General features: G+C 46.8%; 1 protein-coding gene across 1 annotated transcript in view; it reads right to left on the bottom strand.

The window, feature by feature from the left end:
- Nucleotides 1-24783, bottom strand: part of HIP1 (huntingtin interacting protein 1) — a 141233-nt gene that overhangs the window by 32606 nt on the left and 83844 nt on the right. Inside the window, exons 2-6 of the mRNA XM_008141465.3 lie at nucleotides 13249-13312; nucleotides 9978-10120; nucleotides 9700-9756; nucleotides 2208-2288; nucleotides 292-368 (exon numbers count right to left, since the gene is read on the bottom strand). Of these exons, the coding sequence (XP_008139687.2) occupies nucleotides 292-368; nucleotides 2208-2288; nucleotides 9700-9756; nucleotides 9978-10120; nucleotides 13249-13312 (422 nt within the window). The remainder of the gene's footprint in view (nucleotides 1-291; nucleotides 369-2207; nucleotides 2289-9699; nucleotides 9757-9977; nucleotides 10121-13248; nucleotides 13313-24783) is intronic.

The following is a 24783-nucleotide window of genomic DNA, read 5'->3' on the forward strand; positions in this document are numbered from 1 at the left end:
GAGGCCATCTGAAGAACAAGCAGGGTGAATTCAATAGTGACAGCGGCAAAGGGAGAGGGCAGGTACCAGACTGGGTTGGGAGGGTGGAGGGGACCAGAGGATGGAGCTGAAGTGTGAGACAACCTGGAAGGGTTCTGGATAAGGCCTCAGCAGTAAGTGGCCCCAAGGCCTTTCGTCCCCACCCACGCCCCAGCCTCTACCATAAGGGCCTCTGAAAGCCTAATGGGAAGTGAGAGATTCCACAAAAGCTCTCTTCCCCACGGGGTCCAGAGCACGAGGACAGCCACTTACAAGTTGTTAACATCACTCTCTCCAGCCTCGTCCAGCTGCCGGTCACTCATCTGAAGGTTGCCTGGGAACCTGGGATTCTGGAAAGGAAAGAGAGAAAGGAAGTCAGAACATGACACCTCAGAAGCTCTCTACATAGCCTTAGCCGGTGTTTCTCAGTGGTTAGAGTGTTGGCTCGCACAGTGAAGGGTCACGAGTTCGATTCCCGGCCCAGTTAAGGTGCTTGCAACCAATCAATGTATCACTCTCACATCAATGTCTACCTGTCTGTCTGTCTGTCTCTATCTCTCTTCCCACTCCCTCCCGCCCACCCTTCCACTCTCTCTAAAAAGTAAAAATCAATGGAAAAAATAACCTCCAGTGAGGATTAACAATAAAATAAAATAAAATACCTTTCCACCTTATTCTTTTGGGAAACTTCACCAGGCTGTGAAGAAGTCCTGACTAGCTCTGAGCCTCCAGGAAGAGAGAGCTGGCAGGCCAACCCCCCACTGTTGCACTCCAGCCAGCATCTGACTGCAACTACATGAGACCTTTGGCTAGAACTGCCCCGCCAAGCTCTTCCAGAACTCCTGACCAACAGAAAGTGTGGGAGATAGTAAAGGACTATTGTTGGTGCAAGACACTAAGTTTGGGGTGTTGTGTTGTGCAGCATAGACAACTGTAACACCCTACGACTGAGCTCAGGTGTCACACTGCCTCTCAGAAGCCTACCTGGTTCAGTCTAAACCAGAGAGCCGTGTATGTGCTTTTGTATCACCTCCTGCTTCTCTCAGTTCTCATCCTCACTGCAGCCTATCTTCTCTCCCTCTGTCACTTCTCTCCCAGCCAAACTACGACTCCCGGAAGCAGGGCCAAAGTCTGTTCACCTTTCTCTCTTCAGAGCCTACTAGCTCTGGCCCTTGGCAGGCACTCAATGAGACATGAGAGGAGGTAAGGGTGGCCCCTGACCCACACAGGCTATAGTATCATATGGGCTTGGGTTCAAATCTCCACCTTCCTACTGAGAAGCTACGTAACTCAGGCAAGGGACAACCACTCTCTGAGTTTCATTTTCCTAGGATATAATAATAGCTACTTTGTAGGGTTGTTGTGAGGATTAGGTGATGTACAGAAAAGGTTTAATAGACTAGGATGGATTCAATGAATCAAAGCTACCCTTTAAGTTAATAAAAGATACTGGAGATAAAAGACACTACCGTAAATATATTATTCCTTCTTAATGGTCCTTCCTTCTCCATTTGTACTGCCAGCTCCCTAATTCAGGTGGTTTTCTCTCCCACCTGGCATGCCATCCACCACCTATATGCACCACACCCATCCTTCGAGGTCCACATCAAGCCCTGCTTCCTTCACTGTGCCCTTTCAAACACCGCAATCCTCAGGCGTTTCAAAACATCTCTGCATTTTCCCACGGGCACAGACACATGCAGCTGCTTCGCACTATACATGGGTGCTTAAGTACATAAGCCTCTCCCCAGCGAATCTGCAAATGCCGACGAGCACCCTTTTTACTTATTCTTACATGCCACTTGGTACCAAGCACACAGTTTTACATGCATTAGGTACGTAAGAAATACTGACTAAAGTTATAGAAGGTTCTGTGTGAAAACTCGCTATACAAATGGAAGGAATTATTTTTGTTAACAGTAAAGTCAGTGCTTCTAAAATATTTTCATAAGGCAACCTGCTGGATAGGGTTCCTCCTCCTATTTCCAAAATGGTGCAGAAGACACGGGCCACATCCCAGGGCATAACCATGGCTGTCCTATAACATGTTTCCTCTCACACAGCTGGGAGGTGGTATAAATACTCCCTGAGCCAGGCTGTCTTATTACCTGAAAGACCTGACAAGGTCATCAAGGTACTGAGGAGACTTGGGGAGGGGAAAGAGAGCAGAATTGTCAGCAAAGACTCACTTTGGTGTGGTATTCCATCTTCGTTCTCAGCAGTTTGAGGTAGATGCTGCAAAGCTGTCCATACCCCTCACTCAGGTGGCCCTTTCAGGAAGAGGAGAGATAGTAGGGTGTTAACACTAAGAACAGTTGAGTTGAAATACCTTACAGCCGGGACTTCATTTTTAAATATATATATATATATATTTTCTGATTATGAAAATAACAAACGTCCATTGTTAACAATTTGGAAAATATAGGGAAGTACATATGTGAACATCAGATATAATCATGGCTAACACTTTGGGGTACAAAATGTTATTTATTTTATTTTTTCCAATTCAAATAGATTTCATTTTCAAAGTAGTTTTAGCTTCACAGAACATCAAACAGAACGTATAGATTTCCTATATACCCCTTGCACATACACAACCTCCCCAGCTGTCAACATCCCACACCAGAGTGGGACATTTGTTACAATTGATGAACTTACATTAACACATAATTATCTTCAAAAATAAATTTGGCATTAGGGTTCACTCTTTTTCCACCTTTCTCTATTGATTAAGGTATTACATATGTGTTCTTATGCCCCCATTGCCCCCCACCCCCCTGCTCATGCCCTCACCCCCCTGGTGTCTGTGTCCATTAGTTATGCTTATATGCATGCATACAAGTCCTTTGGTTGATCTCTCCCCCTTACCCCCACCCTCCCCTACCTTCCCTCTGAGGTTTGACGGTCTGATCGATGCTTCTCTGTCTCTGGATCTGTTTTTGTTCGTCAGTTTATGTTGTTCATTATATTCCACAAATGAGTGAGATCATGTGATATTTATCTGACTGACTGATTTTGCTTAGCATAATGCTCTCCATGTCCATCCATGCTATTGCAAATGGTAGGAGTTCCTTCCTTTTTACAGCAGCATAGTATTCCATTGTTTTTTAATCCACTCATCTGCTAATGGGCACTTGGGCTGTTTTCAAATCTTAGCTATGGTGAATTGTGCTGCTATGAACATAGGGGTGCATATAGCCTTTCTGATTGGTGTTTCTAGTTTCTTGGGATATATTCCTAGAAGTGGGATCACTGGGTCAAATGGGAGTTCCATTTTTAGTTTTTTGAGGAAACTCCATAGGGTTCACTCTAGATATTGTACATCCTATGGGTTTGGACAAATGTATAATGATATGTATTACCATTATAATATCAAACAGAGTAGTTTTACAGCCCTAAAAATCCTCTGTTGCTCCACCTTTATTTTAAAATAAAAAACGGAATCAATTTGCCATTTTAATATACTGCAATTTTTTCTATCTCCTTAAATTTTTTTCTATATCATTATTTTTAGTGACTCCCCAGTACATTATAAGTATGTACTATAATTTATCAAACCAACTCCCTACTGTTCATTCTTACAGTATAATCTTGTGTACAAACATGAGGATTTTTCTGGATAAATTCTGTACAAGGGCTTCTTATTTAAGAATTTTAAGTCTCTTAGTCTTAGTAATCACAGCCTGGCTATGGGCTATTTCTTTCCTTCTGTCTCTCTAAGCACAGGAGAGGAAACACCTCCTCCAGAGGGACTCCAACAGATTAAGGTCATCTACAGTATTAGACATGGGGTGGGGATTTTAAATGAAACCAATCCTAGCAGGTGAAGAACAAGCATTTCCATAGAGCCTGCCCATGCAGTCATGTCCTGGGTGCGTGGGAGGAAGCTAGGATTCGCAGAGTAATGCTGGGAACTCCTAGTTATATACAAAATGTCCCCATATCCACAAAGAACCCTTCAACTGAATAGCTGTGGCATCCACATGAGTTTTGACTTTTGTTTTCTTTTAATTGCATCTATATCCTCTAGAAAAAAGAAACCCTGTTGAAACAGGCCTGAAAGGGCACCAAAGGGAAATGAATAATCAGAGGTTAAAAATGTCAAATGCTAGAGATGAGTGTTTCATAATTTTCTATGAAAATTAACCTGATTAATTTTTACATTATACTTATTTATTATAGAAAAACTAGAGGCCTGGTGCACGAAATTCGTGCACGGGGGTGTGTGTGTCCCTCAGCCCAGCCTGCACCCTCTCCAATCTGGGACCCCTCGAGGACATCCTTCTCACAATCCAGGACTGCTGGCTCCCAAATGCTCACCTGCCTGCCTTCCTGATTGCTCCTAACCGCTTCTGCCTGCCAGCTTGATCACCCCTAAACCACTCCCCTGCCAGCCTGATTGCCCCTAACTGCCCTCCCCTGCAGGCCTGGTCACCCCTAACTGCCCTCCCCTGCAAGCCTGGTCCCCCCCAACTGCTCTCCCTTGCAGGCCTGGGTTCCCCCCCAAATGCCATTCCCTGCAGGCCCGGTTGCCCCCAACTTCCCTCCTCTGCCGGCCTGGTCACCCCTAACTGCCCTCCCCTGCAGGCTTGATCGCCCCCAACTGCCCTCCCTTGCAGGCCTGGTCCCTCCCAACTGCCCTCCCCTGCTGGTCTGATCACCCACAACTGCCCTCCCCTGCAGGCCTGATCCCTCCCAACTACCCTTCCCTGCTGGCCATCTCATGGCAGCCATCTTGTGTTCACATGGGGGCAACCATCTTGTGTGTTGGAGTGACAGTCAATTTGCATATTATTATTTTATTAGATAGGATTGGAAAGTACTGAAAAGAAGCAAAAATATTCTCACCATCAAAGACAACTATCCTTCACATGAAAATGCATAGGATCAAAAAGTAAAAGATGAATGAATGGATCACAGACTTAGTGTAAAACACAAAACTATAAAACTCCTAACAGATAACACAGGAGAAAAACCTAGGTGACCTTGAGTATGGTGATGACATCTTAGACACAACACCAAAGATACAATCTATTAAAAAATTAATTTATAAGCTGGATTTCATTAAAATTAAAAACTTTTGCTCTGCAAAGGACATCAAGGGAATGAACAAATAAGCCATAGACTGGGGAGAAATATTTGCAAAAGACACACCTGATAAAGGACTACTGTCCAAAATAATTTTTAAAAAAACAAAACCCTCTTAAAACTCAATAAGAAATCAAACAGCCCAATTAAAAAATGGGCCAAAAAAAATATAGATGGCAAACAAGCATACAAAAAGATGCTCCACATCATATGTCACCAGGGAAATGCAAATTAAAACGAGACACCACTACACACCTGTTAAAATGGCCAAAATCCAGAACATTGGCAACACCAAACGCTGGTAAGGATGTGGAGCAATAGGAACTCTCCTGCACTGCTGGTGGGATGCAAAATGGTACAGACAGTTTGGCAGTTTCTAACAGAACTAAGGATACTCTTACCAGTAGTGGTGCTCCTTGGTTATTACTCAAAGGAGCTGAAAACTTATTTCCACTCAAAACCTACATACGGGTGGTTATAGCAGCTTTATTCATAATTGCCCCAAATTGGAAGCAACCAAAAGACACACCTGATAAAGGACTACTATCAGTAGATGAATGGATAAATCAGTTGTCATGTATCCTGACAATGGAATATTATTAAGGGTTAAAAAGAAATGAGGTATCATGCCATGAAAAGACATGGAAGAAACTTAAATCTATATTGTCAAGTGAAAAAAGCCAATCTGAAAAGGCTACATACAATATGATTCCAAGTGTATGACATTCAAGAAAAAGCAGTGAGACAGTAAAAAGATCAGTGGTTGCCAGGGGTTGTGGGCAGGGGGACAGGGAGGGATGAATAGGTGGAATATAGATCTTTTAAGTCAGTGAAAATATTCTGTATGATACCATAATGATGGATATATGTCATTACACATTTGTCCAAGCGCAAAGAATATACAACACCATGAGTGAACTATAATGTAAACTATGCGCTTTGGGTGATTATGATGTGTCAACGTAGGTTCTTCGATTGTAACCAATGCACTACTCATTGTGGGGGATTTTGATACAGGAGAGGCTGTGTGTGCTGGGGTGGCAAGGCGTATTTGGGAAATCTTTGTATTTTCTTGTCAATTTTGCTGTGAACCTAAAACTTCTGTAAAAGAAGTCTTAATTAAAAAAAAATAAAGTAAAAGAGGTTTCTAATTTCAGAGGTTTCTAATTCTTAGGCAAATGAGAGACATAGACTACATAGGGAAAAAGACCTAAAGGAATTCTATTTTGGATAACAAGGCAGGCTGGCTACCTGGGTTGACCTTCCCACTGAAAACTGACAATACTGGGAAAAACATTTAAACATTTTTGAAGGTAGCCCTAACCGGTTTGGCTCAGTGGATGGAGCATCAGCCTGCAGACTCAAGGGTCCCAGGTTCGATTCCGGTCAAGGGCATGGACCTTGGTGGCGGGCACATCCCCAGTAGGGGGTGTGCAGGAGGCAGCTGATCGATGTTTCTCTCTCATCGATGTTTCTAACTCTCTATCCCTCTCCCTTCCTCTCTGTAAAAAATCAATAAAATATATTTAAAAAAAATTTTTTTTGAAGGCATTAATGAATTAACAAGAGTAAGGAATCCATAGGCCAGGGACTGAGTAAACACAGATTCTTGGAGAGTAAATGGATTACTGGATTAATAGAGTTGGGGGAGAGGGGACTTTGCCAGAGCAGGTGGACTTGAGCTTTGATTTTCTGGGCCTCAAGGGCCAGGTGGTAAACAGAAGGCAGGGCTCTGCCCAAGTTGAAGAGTCTACTGAAGAGCCAAAAGGCTGCCTCCTTTGTTCAGGGGAGCCAAGGGTAACTCGGAAATAACACATTTCCATACTCCTGCCCTGAAGGAGCCCTCCATGTGGACTACAAAGGAAATCGGCAGCCTCAGACCACTGTTGTGATCAGAAGGAGGAAAAACTGCTGCTGAGAACTGGACTCATGAGCTAGTACTCAAGAGGCTCTGCCTAGAAGTCACAAAACCTTAAGCTGAGAACTTAAGAGCGGTCAACAGAAGCAAATGCCAATTCTCTCTATACTGTAGGAACCTACAGACGCCAAAGACTTCCCACAAGTAAAATTCTAAGGAAAATGAGAATCTCACAGTAAGAAATAACTAAACACAAAAAGAAACTACATACTATGAGCAAAATTCACAAAAAACAACAGATGCCAGAAACAGATCTCTTAAGGGCTTTAGATAATGGAAATATTAAAAATGATTTATGAAATCACTATGTTTAATATGTCTAAATAATTAAGAGACTATTTCAAAATATATGCAGGGCCAATCCGATTAGAGCCAGCTGAAGAGGGAACAAGTAAACTGAAAGCCAGATTTAATAAAATGATCCAGAATGAAGTATAGAGACGAAGAGGTAGAAATAGTGGTTTAAATGAAATAGTGGTAAAGTGAGATGGGGATAAAGTGAGAAAGTCTAACAAACTCTAACCAAAGTCTCAGAGGAAAAGACAGAATGTATAGCAAAGGCAATATTTGAAGAGACAATGAGAATTTTTCATAACTGATGAAAGATACTTACTGATAGATTTAAGAAGTCCAAAGAATCACACATAGACATGTACTAATATCTTTAAAATGGCCAGATAAAAAAGACAGATTAGCTTAAAAAAGACAACGATGAGTCTGACAGCAGACTTCATGAAAATGATGAAAGCCAGAAGTCAGTGGAAGGATATCCTGAATAATATCTTCCATGTGATGATATAAAATAACTGTCATACAAAAATTCTAAATCCAGAGAAAATATGTTCCATGAATGAGGGTGAAATAAAGACATTCTTAAAAAAGTAAAAATGGTTGTTGGCCAAAAGTAAACTTTCACAGAAGGAAGTTCTAAAGGAAATAATTTAGACAGAAAGAAAGTGATCTCAGATAAAAGATATAAGATGTAAGAAGAAATTAGGTACACAGAATAAAACAAAATAAAATACCTGATAGGGTTTAAAAAGAAACAAATAACTAAGATTAAAATACATGACAATAACATACAAGTTAAGGTGTGAATGGAGTTAAAATATTCTGAGGTCGTTGTATTATACAGGAAACAGATAAAGATATGAATTTTAGACCGTGATAAACATGCATTTTATAAATATTAGATAACATACCAAAAAACAACACATAAAAACAGATGTTTTTTAATCTCCCAACTAGCAATTAGGGAAAAATGGAATGAGAAAAAATAATCAATCCAACTGAAGACAAGGTGGGAGAAACAGAAACAGACCAGATAGAACAAATAGCACAGAATAAGACTGAAATATAAATCTAAACATATCACGCATTGTAATAAATGTAAATTGAGCAACTGCACAGTTAAAAGACAAAGACTGCCATCTTTAAAAAATCAACAACGAAATCCAACTAATTGCTATTTCCAAGTGATATTTTTAAAACATAAGAATGTAGAAAAGTCAAAAGTAAAAGGATAGAAAAGGACATACCAGGCAATTTCTAACAAAAAGGAAAAAGACCTAAGCCCTACATGTTTAGGGATACAACGGAAAGCTCTCTAGCATCCAGCTGGGAGTTTGGGGGACAACTCTCAGCTTTGTTCAGTTGAACTAGCCTTATGACTAGGAAAAGCAGCTTTCCTGTCTGGGCCTGTCGTCACTCATCGGTAATGGGTAGACGGGACCACACAGTTGCTAACATTTTGTGAGTGCAGACAGACACAGGTAAGAATTTAAAGGGGAGAGCTAAAGTAGTAGTTCTCAACCAGTGGGGAACACATCAGGATCAACCTGGGCGATTCTTCAAAATGCAGATCGCCCCCTATCCATACACATACTCTTTGGATGTAAGAATCTATTTTAAAAAAATCAATCAATCAATATATATTTTTTAAAAAAGAACCTGGTGGAATTCTGATGTGTGCATAAAAATACTCTTTTCAATTGATTCTGGTATTGTCAGCTACCTCCTCCCTCATCCTGGGAATCCCTAGGCAGAAAAGAAAAGGCACTGGCATTGCCCTAGCTGGTTTGGCTCAGTGGATAGAGCGTCAGCCAGCAGACCCAAAGGTCCCAGGTTCGATTCTGGTCAAGGGCACATGCCTGGGTTGCGGGCTCGGTCCAAAGTGCAGGAGGCAGCAAATCAATGATTTCCTCCCATCATCGATGTTTCTATCTCTCTCTTCCTCTCCCTTCTTCTCTGAAATAAATAAAAATATATTTTAAAAAAAGAAAAAAAAAAGAAAGAAAAGGCACTGGCATTAAGAAGTGGGAATGCTAGTCCTCAATGTATTGTGACCCAAAAAAGACCAGTAAAAAAAAAAAACGAGGTGGGAACTGTGGCAATGTCACTGCTGGGGGATCCCAAGGCCTGGAGAACGTTGTGACATAAGGTTCCATTGGCAGAAAAAGCTCCCAGACCTCTACAGCTTCCAGAGGATCCCAGGTAAGACTGTGGGTGTCATGGTACTATTTGGAGGTACCCTTGACCCCTCGCTGATGCACATGAGAGAGATCTTAAAATAAGTTGAAAGAGATGAGTTTGTTCAGTTCCACAGTCCTTGTTCTGTGGTCTCTGGGGAAGGAGAATGAGGCACAAGTAGTCCTTGTGCAAATCTCCAAACTCACCCACATCCTGCTCATGTCACTCAATTCGTTTTTGTATCTCAGAGAGTCCTTTAGGACCTGGGGAGGAAAGAGAACAGCCTATGAGAAGAGAGGAGACAGAGGAGGGTAAAAGATGGTTCTCAGGGATGGAGAGGCTGATCAGAGAGACAACCCCACCTCAGGTCAGTGAGCAAAAGGCCAGAAGGAAGGGGCAGTTGCCACCCTCAGGGCAGGAAATCACGCTTTCCCCACACGGTCCCCGGCCCTCTGGCCCATCCCTTGCAGCCCCAGGAACTCACGTTTGGGTGTCCATCTCGGAGGAGTTTGTGGAACACGTGGCAGAACTTCCAGCAGAGCACAGCGTTGCTGGAGAGGGGCAGCCGGTTGACGACAGACCAAAAGGTCTGTGCCCCTTTCTCATGGTGGGTGCCCAGTATGCACGGTGAGGAGGGTCATGGAAAACAAAGCACAGGCCCTGCCTCAGGCAGCCAGCCGATCTTTGGGGTCGAGCCTGCAACAGGCGGCTGCAGAGGACTGTGCAGGTGTCCAGGGCACAGTGGCACTCCCTAGGAGGGGACGCTCCTTATAACGAACACACCAAAGTCCTGTACAGTTTTTTGACAGCTGCCAAGAAAGTGTCCCATTCTAATAAAATCCACTTTATTAGACAATTTCCCCAGAGATGGCAATGTCTTTTGGGAGGGGTGTCTTTTTCTAATTTGCACAAGTTTGCCTTTAGCGGGAAAATAATTTGGTTGGCTCCTCCTCCAGCAGCACCTGACTCCTCTCTATCAGGTTCTCTGCTCTTGCCCTGAAAGCAGCAGTCTTTGTTCAAATGTCTTTTCTCTAAAACTAAAATGACTCTGACACCCCAACTCCTCTATAAACATTCCTGGCCTGTTCAGAGGTGCCTTCATCTCTTAACACCTTCAACTCCCTGTATGTCAAATCCTAGGGCCACTTCCTCCCAAGATCCAATTCCCAACAGTACTCACTACCCAGGGACCGCCTGCCACGGTGTGAGTGTAATAAATGTTCGTCTGGGTTCACATGCTTTTAAGGTAGCACTCCGGACTCTGCAGTTAGTGAGCCCTTTTTGGGGTGAGTAAAGGATGCCCACATTTCTTTTGTGACTGTCTACTTAAACAGGCCACACACATCCACTAAATGGGCACCATCAACCTCAAGTACAGCTCTTCCCTCAGAATTTCAAGTTCTTTATCAAGGCTCAGGTAAGAAGCATGGTGCCATTTAGGACAGAAAGACTTGCCTCTGCTGAAACTGGTTTGGCTCAGTGGATAGAGCATCGGCCTGCGGACTCAAGGGTCCCAGGTTCGATTCCGGTCAAGGGCATGGACCTTGGTTGCGGGCACATCCCCAGTAAGGGGTGTGCAAGAGGCAGCTGATCTATGTTTCTCTCTCATCGATGTTTCTAACTCTCTATCCCTCTCTCTTCCTCTCTGTAAAAAATCAATAAAATATATTAAAAAAAAAAAAAAAGACTTGCCTCAGGTCACAAACTATGATTCACCCAGACACATGTGGTTTTGCTTCTGAGCTAGAAGGGATCATAAAGCTCCTTCCCTAAACGGAAACCTGCATTTTGAGGGGGGTGGGCTTGAACACAGAACTTTTGGGTCCGGAAGCTGAAATCGGCTTTTGGTCTTGGAGTGATTTCTGAAATAACTTACACTTTCACCTAAAACACAGCCCCTCAGACTACAGGGGAGTAAGAGGAGAGATGGGCAGCACCCCTCCCTCGCGTGCGATGACTCCTCACACTGACTGTGGTACTTTGCCCGAGAGCAGTTTGCCGAGACAGAAGCAGGAGAAGGAGCTAGCTGGACACTCTTACTTTGAAAGAAGCAAGAAGACCTTTCTGTCCTTCTTTGACTTTATAAGCATTTTAATGTGTGACCCATTATGTGTCAGGAACTGTAAAAGGCACTCAGGGATATAAAGGAAAATAAGAATCAGTCCCCAGCCCTCCAAAAGTGGATGCCATGGTGGTGGAGGGAAGGGGAGTAACCTGTTTGCCAGTTAGGCACCTGGATAAACAGATGTCTGAACAGCATTTCTGAAGTAGAAGCATCAGGTGGCTGCTGCTCTTTATTTATCCACCACTTAGAAACTGAGAATCAAAGAGATGCACAGAATATTAGAGCTGGAACACGAGACCTTTGAAATCTTCAACCAACTCTTTCATGACAGATAAGGGAACGAAAGGCCATGGAGGCCCCACAGGGTCCAGAGCAAGCTAGAGGCGGGATCCTGGACCCTTCCTCCAGCATTCCTTCTTCACCCAGGTGACTCCCTGGAGGGGTGTGGCATGGCCCCGCCGCGGCAGGCCTGGTCCTCTCTGTGCCAATTCCCATCCAGAGGAGCACACTGGCCTACGACAACTGTCTCTGTCTTACTTCAATCTTGCACCAGACTGACCACAAATCCTTGGCCGGTACGAGTCAGGACTAGATAATTCTGAGAAAACCAATTGGGCTTTTCTTGGTTTGGTTTTCTTGACTCAGTAAAGCAAGGGGACTATGCCCTTCTGGGGCTAAAAGAACAAGATCCAGCTGGCTCACTGTCAGGGGTACCAAGGAGACGTTCTATAGCTCCCACCACAGAGCAAAGCCCTAATTCCAACCAAAGTATCTTCCCGCTAAAGAGCAGTACATGCTGTTAGCAACAGTTCCTGGGGGCCTGCCAGCTTTGGCATCTAATCTAGAGTCTCCCCCAGGGGCTGAGGTGCAGCCACCATGACGAGCCCAGGCAAAGAGGAGCTGCCATCCCAGACAGAAGCCGAGCCTACACTTGCTCTGCCCAGTGCCCTGCTCTGCCCCTGGCACACACGGAGGCTCAGCCCCACTGGCAGCCCCTCCTTCGGCCTTTGAGGACTCGGCCCTTCAGCTCCTGGACTCTACACCTCAGGGGCAGATCCCCAGGGACCCAGAGTGCTGCCTGCACTTCTCTCCAAAGCCGCCGACCCACGATGGTGGTCTCCCAGGGCCTCTGCTAACTCGGCGTGGTGAAACCTTTAAGTCACTGGCTCCCTCACCACCTTGAGGTCCCTGTCTTTTCCCCTTCTGGCTTCGGGTGAACCCCTGCATTGGCTTAAGGCCAACCACTGTAGCGAGGACCTTTGTTTTGCTGTTGAGGTCAGAAAAGGGGAGATGATCATGTCCCCAAAGGGGTGGTCAGTGTGGCCCTACAGGCAAAGGGCAGGACCTGGAGTGCTTTGATGGCACCGGTGAAAATCCCTCTGGTGCCCCGAGGAAGAAAGTAACTTCCAAGGACTTGGCAGTTCTGGAAAGCTGGAGTCCCAGGAGGGGTGTGGGATCTTGGTAAGCTTGAAGGACTGGCCTAGATGCCACTTGGGTGCCTTCCACCCTGATGAGCCTTGGTCTCTGGTGGCCAGCTGCTGCTACCCCACGCTGCTCAAACCCTGCAGGGACCTGGCCTGTGTGGGGGTTCCCTTTCCCACAGCTGAGCAAGGACTCCTCACCCTGACCTCAGTACCCATAATTCAACCCCTCTCAGGGTCGGTCTTCCAAGCAACATCCAAAAGGATATTTCTGGCGTGTTTTTCCTTTACAGCCACTTCCTGCGTATTAATGGCCTTATTGATGCTGACAGTCTGAAAAACAAGAGGGAGGGGAAGGAGAGGGGAGGATGAGATGAATAAGCTTCTGAGAGTGGCTGAGACCCTCCCAGGGGCCACCCCTTTCTCTCCCTCTAATGACTCTTCTCTCCTTTCTACAGACCCTTCGGCCCCACTGTCCCAGTGCCGGGCCCCCAGTGGGGGTGGGGGGTGGAGGGCAGAGGTGGGCAGTGCTCCCAGGCCAGCTGGCCCAGGCTGTCCTAAGGCAGCGGGCTTTGCTGCCTGGCATTGGCTGTGCCCAGCTGCTGCGCCTGCCTGCCACTCATTCACTTGGCACAGCAGCATGGCAATTAAAGCCTGCACAAAGGGATGCTTTTTCGTCCCCCAGGGAAACATTATTTCTCTGGGAGCAGGAGGAAGAGGCGCTGAGATCAGGGAGCGACTGTGGCTCAAAGCATCGACCCGCCCCTTTCTCACCACTAGAACCTTCCAGAAGAGCCTCCCTTTGCTGGCCCAGGTCACTCTTGTCTCTTGTTTTTCCACTCTTGGGTAATTTCCAACTTGTAAGCAAATTCCCTTTTATTTCCTCACATCAAAGGACATTAAAATATGCACACCTTTCCAGTTATTTTAAAAACCATAACTCTTAATTTAGCAAAGCTCATATACATGTGAATATAACTTAAGAAACATATACAATCATATCATGTAGGCTGTTTTTTAAGTATAGATTTTTCCTTTTCTGTTTTGCTTTGCTTCCCTTCCACAGATGTCATTCTACCCCAACCTATGTTAACAATCTGTTATGCATATCATACACACACACATACATACATTCATGCCTGCATTCCAGAAGAGGTTAATTTTGCCCTGTTCTACAAAAATCAGACTGTCACATACAGATTTTCCTACATTTTGCTTTTCTCACTTGAAAATATCTCATGAAAAATTCACCAAGTGGAATGGCAACATTCTAGTTCATTCTTTAAAAAGACAACATCATAGTCCATGGTGTGGGTGGATGTGATTTATACAAGCATTCCCATGTTGGAAGGCAATTTATTTCCAGTTTTTTGTTTTTACACTATAAACCATTGTAGTAAACATTCTTTCACACATATCCTTATTAATTGATGCTTTTATTTCCAAGGGTCAGATTTCTAGGAATGAGATTACTAAGTTTTTTTTTTAGTTTTTAAAAAGCGTTGCATTATGGAAAAGTGCAAACACAGAAAAGTATGAAGACCAGTCTAATAAGCCCTCACATCACCAGTCCCAGAATCAACCATTACAAACTTTTAGCCAAACATGCTTCTTTATGGGTGAGGGATGGCAAAGATTTTCTGTAGAGCCAGTTAGTATGTGAATATTTTAGGCTTTGCAGGCCACATGGTCTCCATTGCAACTGTTCAACTCTGCTGCTGCAGCGCAAAAGCAGCCTCAGTGATACCAAACAAAATGTAACTAAATTAGTGTGGCTGCATTTCAATAAAACTTTATTTAAAAGCCAGGTTGTGGTCTGGATTTGGCTGTGCTGTAGTGTGTTGACCCTGACTTTATACCATCAGCCACTGATCTCCTTGTTCCCTGGATTATCTGAAGTAAACTCCCAGGAGTTCTATCATTTTAACAGTAAATATTCAGTATGACCCTTTAAGGAAAAAAAAAAAAAAAAGACTCTAAAAAATAACCATAACATTATGATCATACCTAAGTCCTTAATATTATCAAATGGTTAGGTGTTGCCCACATTTCCCTACTATATTAAAACAAAAAAGCTTTCTTGCAGTCATTCTAATCAGGATCCAGATTGCTTTCTAAAAAGGCTCTAACAACCCACCTTTCCACTGAACATGTACAATAGCACCCCCAACTACAACAGGGGTTATTGCTTCTTGTCATTTTGTTAGTCTGATGGGTGTAGTGACATTTCATCTCTACTTTTAATTTGTATTTCCTGGACTTATATGTCATGATTGTTGATTGCCTTACATAGTTAAGTATGTCCACCTTATCTTTTATAACTTCTCTATTTATTTAAGGCTTTTTCTACCCTGGGCAGACTCTTACATTTTCTTCTAATTGTTTTATTGTTTGCTTTTTCACATTTGAGTCTTTATCTGGAAAAAAAGTACATACATATGTACATATGTACATGTACATATATGTGTATTTATGGTATAAAATAGGTTATTTCTAGGCTTTACCAAGATACGTTCTTTTATATCTGGTTTATATAATGTTTGGATGTGTTAAGTCCACTATTCCACATGTCTTTTCTCCTTACCAGACTCATCTCTTTAACAGCATAAGCTCTGTTGTGGGTTTAACTGTGTCCTCCCCTCCCGCCGGCCCCGAAAAGATATGTTCAAGTCCAAATCCCCCAGTACCAATGAACATGATTTCATTTGGAAATAGGGTCTTTGCGGATGTAATTGGTTAAGATGAGGTCATACTGTGTTAGGTGGGCCCGAAATCCAATATGACCAGTGTCCTCATAGGCAGGGCATGTGAATATAAAATCATATTGCATGCAAACTGTAATTGGAAAATAAAGTAATAATTTTTAAAGGCTATGTGAAGACACAGGGACACAGAGACACACAGGGAGAAGACCATGTGAAGCTGGAGGCACCGATTGGAGTGCTGTGCTTACAGGCCAAGGAACACCAGGATGACTGCAGTCACCAGAAACCAGGAAAGGCACGGAAGGATTCTTCCCTGGAGCCTTCAGAGGGAGCATGGCCTTGTTGACACCTTGATTTTGAACTTCTAGCCACCAGAACAGTGAGCGAATACATTTTTGTTGTTTTAAACCACCCTATTCGTGGTCATTTGTCACGGCAGCCCTGGGGACGAACACGGTCCTTTCCCCGTCACACGGAGTCCTCCCGAGGACAAGGAGAGTGCAGGTGCTTCCTGCCCTCTTCCCTACAGCACATGATATGGGGCTCTACTGAGAAGGAATCTCATGTGAGATGTTGCAAGTAAAAACATTTATTCACAAATACCTCCCAGTGAAGCAGTTCGTGAGGCAGAGTGCTTCCAGCTCCCTTTTAACAAATCCTTACTTGGACTTTTCTCAGCTTCTGCTTCCAGGACCAACCCAGGCCATTCACGTGCCTTCAGATTTCCTTGGGTGATTTACAGAGGTTTAAACTATGTTCCTCCCCTGGCCCAGGACAAGGAGGGGGTCCTGGCTGCAGACAGAGCTCTAGGCAAAGTCACCACCTTTGTTGAGTGCTTAAAGATTGCCTGCATTCCATAAAATATTATAAGGGCCATAAACATGTAAAATGACAACAAGAGACCCAAATCCAGCGAGGTGCTGAACTGGATGTGGTCAAGTTCCAGGGTGGTTGGTAGAATCAGTAGTACAGGCTGAGAGAAAGAAGAGCAAACCCATGTTGGCGGGAAATGCTAGGAACCACGTCAGGGCCTCGAGGAAGGACCTGTGATGGGTGGGATTTAGACTTGCTACACATATATCTGTTTACTAGAGGCCCGGTGCACAAAATTCATGCACTGGGGGTGGGGGATTCCTCAGCCTGGCCTGCGTCTTCTCGCAGTCTGGGAGCCCTCGGGGGATGTCTGACTGATGGGTTAGTGCTGCTGTGGAGGTGGGAGAGGCTCCCGCCACCACCACTGTGCTCACCAGCCGTGAGCCTGGCTTCTGGCTGAGCGGCACTCCCCTGTGGGAGCGCACTGACCACCAGGAGCAGCTCCTGCATTGAGCATCTGCCCCCTAGTGGTCAGCGCACGTCATAGCGACCGGTCGTTCTGCCATCGGGCCAAAACCGGCTCTTCAACATCCCCCAAGGGGTCCCAGATTGTGAGAGGGCGCAGGCCAGGCCAACGGACCCTACCGGTGCATGATCAGGGCCAGGGAGGGATGCGGGAGGTTGGCCAGCTGGGCAGGGACCACTGGAGGGCTCCAGGGCATGTCCAGCCCATCTTGCTCAATCCTGATTGGCTGGACCCCAGCAGCAAGCTAACCTACTGGTCAGAGCATCTGCCCCCTGGTGGTCAGTGCACATCATAGTGAGTGGTTGAGTGGCCTTAGCATATCATTAGCATATTATATTTTGATTGGTTGAATAAATGACTATACATTTAGCATATTAGGCTTTTATTATATAGGACTAGAGGCCTGTTGCTTGAAATTTGTGCACCACCAGGGGGAGGGTCCCTCAGCCCAGCCTGCACCCTCTCCAATCTGGGACCCCTTGGAGGACATCCCTCTCACAAACTGGGAATGCTGGCTCCTAACTACTCACCTGCCTGCCTCCCTGATTGCCCCTAACTGTCCCCCCCGCCACCGGCCTGGTCTCCCCCAACTGCCTCCCCACCGCCAGCCTGGTCACCCCTAACTGCCCCCTCCTGCTGGCCTGGTCGCCCCTCACTGCCTTCCCTACTGGCCTGGTTGCCCCCAACTGTCTGCCCTGCCAGCCTGGTCGCCCCCAACTCCCACCCTCCCGGCCTGCCTGGTTGCCCCTCATGGCCCCCCTGCCAGCCTGGTTCCCGCCAACTGCCCCCCCTGCTGGCCTGGTCACCCCTCACTGCCTTCCCTACTGGCCTGGTTGCCCCCAACCGTCCCCCCTGCCAGCCTGGCCGCCCCCAACTACCCACCTCCCGGCCTGCCTGGTCGCCCCTCATGGCCCCCATGCCAGCCTGGTCGCCCTTCACTGCCCCCCTCGTTGCCCCTCACTGCCCCCTCTACTGGCCTAGTCGCCCCATACAGCCTGCTATTCAGTCATTTGGTCGCCCCTCACTGCCCCCTCTGCCAGCCTGGTCGCCCCACACAGCCTGCTGTTCAGTCATTTGATCGTCCCTCACTAACCCCCCTGCCAGCCTGGTCGCCCCATGCAGCCTGCTGTTCAGTCATTACAGTGAGGGCATCCTGACCAATTTGCATATTACCCTTTTATTAGTATAGATATTGATCAAGTGTCCAAGCTTGTGGACACTAAGCCTTGCTTGAAAAAAAAGAAGTCCTCAAAATTCCTTTAAGCAACATAAAATACCATGAGTTTATATCTATAGACTCTGTGTGTGTGTGTGTGTGTGTGTGTGTGTGTGTCTGAAAATTGGATTGGAACTGTTCTGTGCTCTAAATGTTTAAGGAGAGAGAAATCCCTTGAAATGGCGATGCTGCTCAGGAAAGACTTCTTAGAGGAAGAGAGGGGTAACTTTTCCCAGGTGCCATCCCCTGCAATTTATCTACTTCTTTTATTTTCACTGCATTGCAAACTCAGGAGCCCTTATGACTGCTGCACAGAAAGGCTCAGTGACTTGCCCAAGGTCATACTATTCACTTCTAACCGTGTGGTCAACTAGATCTGCAAGCCCATCCTGAACCATGGAGGTCAGGGAAGAGGGGGACAGGCCCTCCCGGCAGAGAGCACAGCAAGGAAAAGTGCAGAGTGGAAAGGCCTGGAGCAGGCAGGCAGGTGTAGCTGGAGGGCAGCATCTGTGCAAGGGAAGAAGAGGGTTGGTGCCAGAAAGAGAGGTGCTGCTGAATGTGAAGGCCAGTGTGCTTCTGAGTGGGCAGGGGAAGGCAGAGCAGCTGGAGGAAGACTGGCCAGCAGCAGTGAGAGCTGGAGGAGAGGAGGGCAGAGCCTGGAGGTAGAGCTGAAGGAGCAAGTTCTTAATAGCAGACAGCAGTGAAAGAATAAAGGCCTCAACCAACATGATAGAAGTGAAAATGTTAAGAACCGTATACTAAGTGGACTATAAAATGAATTTCAAGAGGATTGGCCAGTAGGAGCTCCCATTTATAGGGACACAGCAGGGGAAGCATCCAAGATGCTGCAGAGGTTTTGAAACTACACAAGGGGGAGAACAGAAGCAGGTATCTCAGGCTGAGGAGACAATGAGGCCAGGAGGATTTGGGGTGAGACATGGCCATTTTAAAAAGAATGAGGAAGTGAACTAGCCAGTAGCAGTGGTTATAACCATCAAGATTATGCAGCGAATGCATGCTTACTACCAGGCCCTGTGCTAAGAAGCATTTTGTATGAATTATCTCATTAAAGTCATACCTGCATCCTATAAGCAGGCGAGCATTACTGCTAGTTAGCTGCATCTTACAGAAAAAGAAACCCAGGCTTAGAGAGGCGAAGCAAATTGCCCACGGCCACTCCCCCAGCCAGTGTGGAGCTGGGACTCAGACCTGCAGTGTGGCCAATGGCTCAGGCACTGGGTCAGGATCCCCACACTAGACACGGTCCTCCATACCACAGAAACAGAATCAGAATCCAAACGATTTCCATACATTGGAAAAACGGGTTAAACCTCACAAGATGCAATCCAGTAGGTATAAAGGAAATTTCCTATAGTTAGATCTAAACTCACTGGCACAGGGGAGAAATGCCTCAAAGCAGCAATTGTGAAAACAATTTCGGTGTTTTATTTGGCTACCAACTTGACAGAAGCAACATTTTGGTCTGGCTGGTCTCAATGCAAGTCAGAGACCGAGGCATGAAAAGGAATATATAGGGTTCAGAATGAGGGGGCGTGTCCAAGTCACTATGCAGAGCAATTCACATGTAAAAGTTAAAAATACTAGGCAGTTTTAGGCTTCATAGAGGGGCATTGGCAAACTAGACCACCTCTAAAAAAGAGTGACCTGAACTGGGATGGATGTGGGACCTGAAGAAAACTTAGAGGAATATCAGTATTGTTTTGTTTTTTTTAAATATATTTTATTGATTTTTTACAGAGAGGAAGAGAGAGGGATAGCGAGTTAGAAACATTGATGAGAGAGAAACATCGATCAGTTGCCTCTTGCACACCCCCCTACTGGGGATGTGCCCGCAACCAAGGTACATGCCCTTGACCGGAATCGAACCTGGGACCCTTGAGTCCGCAGGCCGACGCTCTATCCACTGAGCCAAACCAGTTTCGGCGAATATCAGTATTCTTAAGGGTGGTCATGTGGGAGAGGAATAACTCCAGAGGACCAATCCTAGACCAATGGGTACAACTACAGGCAGGCCATTTCTGGATAAACTTAAAGGCATCTCATGACAGACAGACTTCCCCATCATTAGACACACATAGGCAGAAGTGAGGCAACCTCTCCTCAGGGTTATTGCGAAAAAGACTGATTGGCTCTGGCTACATTAGACTTCTGGGTCCCTTTCAATATTTAGACTCTGTAAAGGCCCTCAGATGATGGAGGGCTTTGGATATCAGGATAGGAAATTGTGACCTGATGGATACTAGGGAGCCACAGAAGGCTCTTGAGCAGGGAAGGGCCCTAATACAAATGCCCCTTCATCCTCCTGAGTTTCAGGAGTTGCTGCTTAGGGCCCTGATGAAAGAAAGTGTGGAACAACTTCCAGGTGGACATTCAGAGTCACAGTCCCCAGCACGAGGTCAGCACACTGACAAAAGCCTAGCCTAGCACTGGGCTATGGAACAACGTTTCTTCCCAAACCAACAACTACAAGACACCTGCAAGTCTTGCCTGCCCTTGTCAGGACTGCCCCAGACCTTTCTCGTGCAGCTCTGGCAGGCTCACAGGAGCACCCACGTACGGCAGCCAACGTGCCTGAAGTCCTCCAACCAACCCTTCCCCAGGAGAGCTCCTGAGAGGCAGTCCAGCCCGAGACCGTGGGCCCACTGCCCCAGGTTTCCATGGCAAGGCTTTCTGGGCTCAGAGGCAGGGCTGAGCCTCAGCACCCTGGGCTGGTAAAAGCAAGCTGTGGGCCTGCCGGGGCCCTCGGAACGTCAGATACAGGGACGTTTCCAGGGCCGAAGTTCTCGGCTATGGCAAGTTTCCTACACGTACGTTATACTTGGTGCCTGGCATTCCACCCTGTGCGACACACTCCTCCACGTCCTTCTTCGTCCCAAATCCTTCCCAGTCTTCCCAGCACAGACCACATTTTACCTTCCTTCGGGCTTACCAGGCCACTCTGACCAATAACTTCTCTGTTTTTGTTTTTTGTTTTTTGAATTCCTATTTCTCCTAATGAGTTTCACACTTAGTATGTTATATTGTCTGACCTCCCCACCCAGATTAAACCCCCGGGCAAAGACCCCTCGAGGGCCCACAGCTGCTAAGGCATTGCTAACAGTCTTAATACATCATTAAGGACTTGCTCCCAGCTATAGACTACCAGGTACGTGATTCATGGTCTCTTGAGAAAATCTGCTTCCTTTTCCTCCCCTCCCCAGTCTCGCTCTGAAAAGACATAATTGGGTTCTGAACTGGGCACCGGCTGGGGGCCCTGCCAGGGCAGAGGGTGGGAAGTTCAGGGCTCAGTCTCTCACCTCCGGTCTAGGTTAGGGAACATCCTCTGAGAACAGACTGTTTTCCAGATGTCCCTGGGGTCACAGGGCCCTGAGGCCGTGCAGAGCGCCCCCTGAAAGAGCAGCATTGTGCACCACTTCCTGACCCAGCTGGCCCTGTGTGCCGAGTTGGTTCCGGAGAGCCAATTATCAGCAGGCACCACAGGAAGGGTGGCTTTCTCCCAGCCCCCCCTCATTCCCCCTCCCCCCCTACCCTCTGCCAGGCTGCAGCTAATGGAAAACCGTGGGCCTTGCTTCTTTGGGGAGCAGAGCCTGGGCCTGGCCTGTGGGGTCCAGCTGGGCACTGTCAGGTCACACACACAGCTCCTGGCAGGGGCCCGGCACTTGGGCTGCCAAGGCCGAGCTGGCTCGCAAAGGTCCCATGGGCAAAGGTTCCATGCCAGGGGCAGGCATGAATGAGGTGCCCAGGTGGGGGTGGCAGGTCTTAAAGCGAGGGACGGAAAGGCCCATGGCCCAGACCAAGCAAAGGAGTATCTGACACCAGAAAGGGCAGAGGGGAAAGAAGAAAGTTAGGCAGGAGGGAGACAGAGAGAAGTGAAGAGAGCAGGGGGAAAGGAGGCTTTTCTCAGCAAAGGCATAGCGGCCATCACCATCGCCCGGCCGTGGTGATGACTGCCCCCACGGGGCTGAGCGCTTACAGCATTCCTCACCTCCTCAGGTTTGGAAGCTTGAGGTAAACAGATAAGGGAGGTGGTCCCCTTTAATTCCTGCAATTTAGTCTAGGCTCCTTCTCCCACCCCAGCCTGCATTCCCGAAAAGGCTTCCAGAGTCCATGAGCCAAGCTCAGCCAACATGGGGTTGAAAGAATCTTTTTTTCCCAAGTACCTAATCCTGAGAGAGGGTAGGAAGGGATCCTTGGGCCCTCAGCTCTGTCTGGGGAGGAACAAGAATGGCAATGAGGGAGGGGAGGGTGAGATCCCAGGAAAGAAGAACAGAAAAGGCTGCTGTGGCATATCGCAGGAAAGGTGGGGACAACTTAATTTCACAGCTGGGACCCCAAGCCTGGGTGAGGCTGAGAGAGTTCTGACGCAAGTCGAGGTCACACTAGTCTCCGGGAAAGAACAAGCGAGGCACAGCCAGGGTGCCTTCCGCATTGAGTGAGACTTCTCTGGTCTTGGCTGTGATACTCAGAGGCTAGTATCTCTCTCTTTTTTTTTTAAAAAAAATAAAAATTCTTTATTGTTTAAAAGTGTTACATATGTCTCCTTTCCCCTCCCCCCATTGACCTCTCCCCAGCCATTCCTACCCCCAGCACATGCCCCCCCCCCCACACTGTCTGTGTCCATGGGTTAATGCTTATATGCATACATACAAGTCCTTTGGTTGATCTCTTAACCCGCCCCCCCCCCCTCCGCTAGTATCTTTTGATCAGAAATAATAATAATACTAGAGCAGGCGTAGTTGTTGTAAATGGATCAGTGGTAACAGCAGCAGCACAGCCTCTGCCTCCTACTAGTCACTGCACTCGGGCATTTGCTTCTGATCCACCCCTTGGCCCTGGAGGGCAGGGACTGACCCCCTATTCTCTGAGTCAAGTTGCCCAAAGTAGCACAGGCAGCAGCAGGCAGAGCCAGGATTCAAACCCAGGTCCCTGTCCCCACACCGAGCTCCAGCAGTCCAACACCCTAGTCAACACCGTCTGCCTGCCTCACTTTCTACCCCACGATGCTGATCCCTAGATCTCTATCTATTTATATTCACGCCTTAGTGATCTCAACCAGGCCCATGGCTTGAAAGCTTAACTTCTGCCAGCACGCCCACCTACCCAAGTATTCCTCTCCCACTCTCCCTAGAAGTCATCCTTGACTGCTGCCTTTGCCTCTGTGCTCCCATCCAACCCATCAGTAAAGCTGCCCTTTCGGCCCCAAAGCCCCTCTGCTTCTACTCTTCTCCTCTGCCTCCACTCAAGTCCAAACCACTACTATGTCCCCACTGGACCCCAGAAACAGCCTCCCAAGTGGACTGGCCCGCCCCCAGCTGCTCTCCACCCAGAAGTCAGGATGAGCTTTATAAACCACTCAGGAGGTCACACCACCTGCTCAGAGCCCTCCACCACATGTGGAATGAAGTCTGCATCCCATGAGGCCGTCCATGCCTGGCCATCAACTCCCATTCTCCCTCCTACTCCTTATGCCCAACCATACTGGCTGCCTCTTTGTTCTGCAAATATGTTTTATTCTTTCTCTCTCTGATGCTCCTTTGGCCTGATTGTCTTTCCCCCCATTCTTTCCTCCTTCTTCAAGCTGTTCAAATACCACCCCCTAGGCTGTCTCTAATCTCTCCACCCATGCCCAGTGCTCTATCACAGCTCACAACCACCCTGGCTACTTCCTGTAGAGGCCCTTAACGCAACCTGAAATCCCCTTGTTTGTTCATTTGCTTGTCTCCCACTGGACAGTGAGCTCTGTGAGGGCAGGGACCACGGTCCCTGCTGTTCCCCCCGTGCTCACACACTGGGCCTGGCACACAATAGGCAGGAACGAAGAAGGGCCGGCTCTGCTCAGTCCTCTCCCAGCAGACTTCCCATCAGCACTTGATACCTTGTCTGCCCCGCCCTCCTGCCTGTCCTGTCTTTCCTCAAATCTCATTTCTTTCTCTTTCCAATTGAAAATCTTACTGATATTTAAGTGTAAGCTACACTAACTGATGACATCCGGCTATTCTTTCTTATACTTTTTATACTTAGTAGGCTCCATATAATTAAATACTATGACTCATTTACATGTTTTTATAAAAGGTATCTGTCATGGACTGAACTGTGTGTCCCCCAAATCGTATGCTGAAGCCCCATCCCCAACATGATGGTATTTGGAGATGGGGCTTTGGGGAGGCGCTTAGGTTTAGGATTAGATGAGATAATGAGGACGGGGCCCTCATGACAAGATTAGGGCCCTTGTAGAAAGAGACACCAGAAGGGGCTTGCTTTCTCCCCCTCCCCCTGCGCCCCCCCCCCCCCCCCCCGCCTCTGGAAGGTGGCCATTTAAAAGTCATGAATAGCGCCCACCCTCAGTGGGGATCTGAATTGGTCAGCTCCTTGATCTTGGACTTCTCAGCCTCCACAACTGTGAGAAATAAATTGCTGTTGTTTAAGCCACCCAGCCTATGGTATTCTATTATTAGTATTTTGTGTGTACTTTCTCCTTCATAAGCTGGGGACTACTGAAATTAGGATCACATCTCCCCCTTTC

The sequence above is a fragment of the Eptesicus fuscus genome, chromosome 4, assembly GCF_027574615.1.
Source record: "Eptesicus fuscus isolate TK198812 chromosome 4, DD_ASM_mEF_20220401, whole genome shotgun sequence".
Lineage (NCBI taxonomy): Eukaryota > Metazoa > Chordata > Mammalia > Chiroptera > Vespertilionidae > Eptesicus > Eptesicus fuscus.